Here is a 4,801-nt window from a genome sequence, read left to right as displayed (position 1 = left end):
CCGGTCGTGGTGGCACACGCCTATAATTCCAGATACTCAGGAGGCTGAGGCAGGAGAATCACTTGAACCTGGGAGGCGGAGGTTGCAGTGAGCTGAGATTGCACCGTTGCACTCCAGCCTGGGTGACAGAGCGAGACCCCATCTTAAAAAAAAAAAAAAATTACTGAACAAAGATCCATGTTTCGTCTTGCCCTGGGTCCCACAGTGGTGGAAGTGACCCTGGATCAATCTCAGCCTGCAGAGCCCCCAAAGCACCAGCCCAGGACAGAGTGCTCAGGGACTGCTGCAGAGACTCCCTAGGAATTCGCGGCGCTGGCCGCACAGCACCCTTGGGCCCAGGGTGGTGCCCCCAACACTGGTGCCTGTGCACTTACCAGCTGAGAGAGCCTCTGGAGGCAGGTCCATGGGAACAGCCCACATACATCCCCAAGGGAACTGCCTGAGGGACTGCCTCCCTCCATCCCACACCCCGTGCCCCGCTGGGCCATGCCCATCCCATTGGGGTCCTTCTTCCTACCTTGGGGCTCCAGGAAGAGGCCAGCCTGGGCCTTGAAGAAGGAGAGCAAGCTACTGGGATGCCACCCTGTGGGCTCTCCAGGAAAGCCCCTGGGCCACACCTTGGGTGCTGTCACCACCATGGTCAGGAGTGGTGGGCAGTGACACGGTGTGGCTCCCAGGAGGTAGCATTCCTCACTCTGCAGGGAGTAGCCCTGAGACACCTGTGGGGGGCTGATGGCCCCGCTGGCTCCAGGGAATCCACCAACTGGCAGAGAGGGACTCAGATCCACCGCAAAGCCCCACCCCAACTCCAGCAGGTTCTGGGTACGGCTGCCCCACCACACCCCAGTGAGGATGGGGGCCTCAATACAGGGCTGTGTCCTGGTGGCAGCAGCCCAGCTGACACGCTGAGTGTGGGGATGGGGTTTGGAAATGGACGGATTGGGTGGGGGCAGGGACCAGTGCTGAGTCTGGGGCCGTCACCATGGAGCCCCAGACCCTCAGCTCCCCATCCAGCTGGCTTTCGGGAAGCTGACTAGACAAGGCCCTCCAAGCTGAGGATGTGCTGCCAGCTTCTCAGGCACCCCTCTCCCCATGGCAGCCCACCCAGGGACCCCAGGGGCTGTGATCCTCCCAGCTGGAAGGGGAGCCAAGGTCCAGGCCTCCAGCACCAGCACCAGCACCATGCATCAGAGCGCCAGGAGAGTTCCGTGGTGACAGTCCCAGAAGCACACCCTGCACGGTGGCCTTGGGGGCAGGGAGCCACTGGGGGTGCTGGTGGCCTTGGGGGCAGGGAGCTCACTGGGGGTGCTGGTGGCCTCGGGGTCAGGGAGCTCACTGGGGGTCCTGGGGGCCTTGCCCGGTGAGGGGTTGGGCCCACAGCTCCGGCCCCGTGACAGCCCCGCCCCACCGCAGTTCCTCAGGTTCTTCTTCAACCCCCCGCACCTGTGCTCGTGGATCAAGGACGAGTGGAGCCTCATCTACGAGCCGGCCCACGTGAAGGAGAACTGGATCGACCCCCTGATGAGGTGGGCTGGACGGGGTGCTCTGGGGGCCCTGATGGCATCTGTACCCCACTCCGGGTGCCTCCACGGGCACAGGAGCTCCACGTTCCCCTTCCTGCTCCCAGAAGCTCTGTGAGTGTCAGTAATCACTCCGTGTTGGGATGAGAGCTTTGGAGAAGCCCCAAGTCCCAGGCTGGCCCCACAGCCTCAGGGGGAGGAATGGACATGGTCCAGCTGCCCACCCCCAGCCTGGGCTCCCTCCATGCCAGGCAGCTGACACGTGGTGGGTGGCTGAAGGCCATTTCAGGGCTGGCTGAGTGAATGGGGCAGATCTGACCCTTCTGTGCTGGGGCCTACGTGCTGGCTGGGGCTGCGTTGGTGGCTCTAGTCCTGTGGGGACCCTGCAGGGCCCTTGGCCTCTCTGCAGATCCCAAGAGTGCAGAGTAGGGGTGGGGGTGGAGGGAGCTGAGGAAGCCACAGATCAGTTCCTGGTGGATTCTGGGGTCCAGATCTTTCTCGGGGTCCCCAGGGCCGTGTCCAGGCCTGCTGCCCTCATGCTGCCCTTGCCACCTTCTCCTGCCTCTCCAGCAGGCCTGGGGCAAACTCCGGGGCAGGCCAGAACCCCCACGCAGAAGGGTCAGCACAGTCACTAGGGCCCTGCCTTGTGCTCCATGGAGAGGCCTGCTGGGGCCTGGGTACAGCTGAGGGGCCCCCCAGTTTTTTCCCTTCTGATAGGACTGAGGGGAGCCACTTTGTCTTCCTAAGGACAGACAGACTGTTTTGGCACAAGCAGACCACTTAGGTACCAGCTGGGTGCAGAAGACCTGGAGGCACAGGGGAGATGGAAGCCCTTCCTGTGGGGGAGAGGAGGCCCTGGAGATGTTCCTTTACCAAGGGGAAATCCGCAGTCCCAGCCAGCCCACTCCTGGCAATCAAGATAAACCTCCAAAGGAAGGAGTAGGAGCAGCCCTGCTGGTGGCCCTACCTTGTGCCCCAGGCTGGACTCACTGCCCACTCAGGGGCCCCCATGGCCTGGGCCTGCAGGGTTGCCTCTGGGAAGCTGCTCAGCTCAGTTCCCGTGAGCCCCTCTTCCTGCGCCACCACCCCCGGTCGGCTTCCTCTGCCTGCTCTAAGACCAGCCTCGTCACAAACCTCCTGCCTGTCTCCCCCACCTGCCTCAAGCTGGGAGCACTGGGGCCTGGCCCTGGAGAGACCCCCAAGACCCCACTTGCTATGGGCCCTGGACCATGGCTCTTAAGGTGAGGCAGGAGCTATTTCAAGCCATGCCCTCTGCCGCCTGGGAGCCCACATGAGAGGACACTTGATAGGCTGGTGATGGCGGGCTGTGCCCATGCAGGGTATGGGACATGGAAGGGGGAGCCCCAGACTTGGGCGGCCTGGCAAGGCCCTTCCCAAACCCCCGCTCCAGAGCACCCCCACTCAGAGGCTGTACCAAGTACAACTGGGCTCCTGCCCCGCCTGACTCCACAGCTCCACTTCCAGGAGTCACCAACAGTGTAGTTCCAGAATGTTCCTTTCCAATCAGCTCCTTTCTCCACTGCTGGCTTCCATCTGCTCCGGCCCAGATTGGCATCCTGAGTCCTGGTGACTGCTTGTCCTCAGAGCCCTTGGATTCCTGCAGCAGGGCTGTGCCTGTCCTCCCAGCTCCCCACTCACCAGCGTGGCCCAATGCCTCTGGGGCTGTTTCCTGTATCTGTACAAGGGGACTGCGTCTGTATGCGTTTCAGGGGTGTGGTTGGCAGTGTGCGTGCCTGCAAGTAGAAGGCACTTGGCGAAGTGAGGCCGTCCACCCCGCTATCACCTCCACCCCAAGGTGGATCCAATCGCCTGGGCAGCCTTTTGGATCCTAAAGGCCATCGCCTTATTGAATAGCTTACGGAGTGACCATAAGAGGCGTTTCCACTTTTGCCTTCAAGATGGCAGCCAAAGGTCCAGGAGCTGATCAACCACCTGGAGGGCATGTCTGCCAGTCAGTCCTCTCCTTTAAAGACCAAGGCCAAGGTCACAGAGCCCAAGGAATTCAACCTGACTGCCCCCAGGCCTCGGACCATTCCAGCGCCTGAGCCAGTCCCGGTCGTGGCCAAGCCGAGACCAGTGAGTGTGGGCATTCTCAGTGGGCACCAGCTTGCAGGCATCAGGGTGGCCAGGCTGGGAGAGTGGACTGTGTGGGCCTATGGGAGACTGGGCTTCCCACAGGGCTGAGGGTGCACTGGACTAGACCAGGAACACTAAATGACCCCACCCCACTCCCACTCCCCACAGAGAGGGAAGCCCAGCTGACCCACCCGGTGGGCTCCCACACTCCACACACTGTGGTCCTCTAAGTAGGTGTTGAGTGGAGCTGTCAGGCCATGGGGCTCCGACCTGTCTGGAGTTGGAGCTTAGAGCCCACTTTTAACTCTGGCGTAATGCAACACCCCCTCTCCATTAAGTATGACACGTAGATGACAGCATACTCTTTGGGCAGGCCTAGAGACTCTTCCTCTCTTTTTCTCTCCCCACTGCTGACTTATCAGTCAGGATGCTTTGTATTGCAAATAACAGAAAAATGCAGCTCTAAATGGCCTAGACAATAGAGCACGGGCTCTTTTGAGTGAAGTAGGATAGGCTTCAGGCATACGTGACCAGGGTTCCAGCTCTGCTTCTCTGTGGCTCTCTGTCCTAGTCTCCTCTGTAAGTCTAATTCATCTTTGGGCTAACTTCCCTGATTATACCAAAATATCCTCATTTGCCACCACCTATACCGTCCAGGGCATGAGAGGACACCTGGGGCCAAGAATTCTTTGGAAAAGTCTGACTGGACCAGCTTAGGTCTCATGCCTGCCTTGAATTGATCACTGTGATCAGGAATATGATCATGGGCTCTACCCCAAGCAATGGACTGAGCTTCCCAGAACCAACAGGTTCTGCAACAGGACTAAGGGATGTATGTGAGGGGAAGGGGATGGCGCTGGGAGGCCCCAGAGTCCTGCCCCACTTTCACTATCCTTCAGGTCTCGTTAAAATCCCTCTTCCCAGAGAGGCTTTTTATGAATGCCTCAAACATGTCAGGTCCTTCACTTAGTTTCCTTCTCACTGATCCTGGCTCCTTTTCTTCACAGAATTGGAGTTTAGAGTTGTTTAGTAATTTGTGGACCTGCCTATTGTCTGCCTCCTCCAGCAGACATCATCCATCTTATTTGTCCCATATTCTTTTTATTATTATTATTATTATCATTATTATTATTTGAGGCAGAGTCTCGCTCTGTCACCCAGGCTGGAGTGCAGTGGCACGATCT

The 4,801-nt window shown here is 59.2% G+C and overlaps 1 protein-coding gene across 1 annotated transcript in view; it reads left to right on the top strand.

Moving 5' to 3' along the window:
• Positions 1–4,801, top strand: part of CFAP99 (cilia and flagella associated protein 99) — a 56,671-nt gene that overhangs the window by 27,731 nt on the left and 24,139 nt on the right. Inside the window, exons 5-6 of the mRNA XM_011936744.1 lie at positions 1,414–1,526; positions 3,440–3,617. Of these exons, the coding sequence (XP_011792134.1) occupies positions 1,414–1,526; positions 3,440–3,617 (291 nt within the window). The remainder of the gene's footprint in view (positions 1–1,413; positions 1,527–3,439; positions 3,618–4,801) is intronic.

This window comes from Colobus angolensis, unplaced genomic scaffold, assembly GCF_000951035.1.
Source record: "Colobus angolensis palliatus isolate OR3802 unplaced genomic scaffold, Cang.pa_1.0 Scaffold157, whole genome shotgun sequence".
Taxonomy (NCBI): Eukaryota; Metazoa; Chordata; class Mammalia; order Primates; family Cercopithecidae; genus Colobus; species Colobus angolensis.
This window is presented reverse-complemented; position numbering and strand designations above follow the sequence as displayed.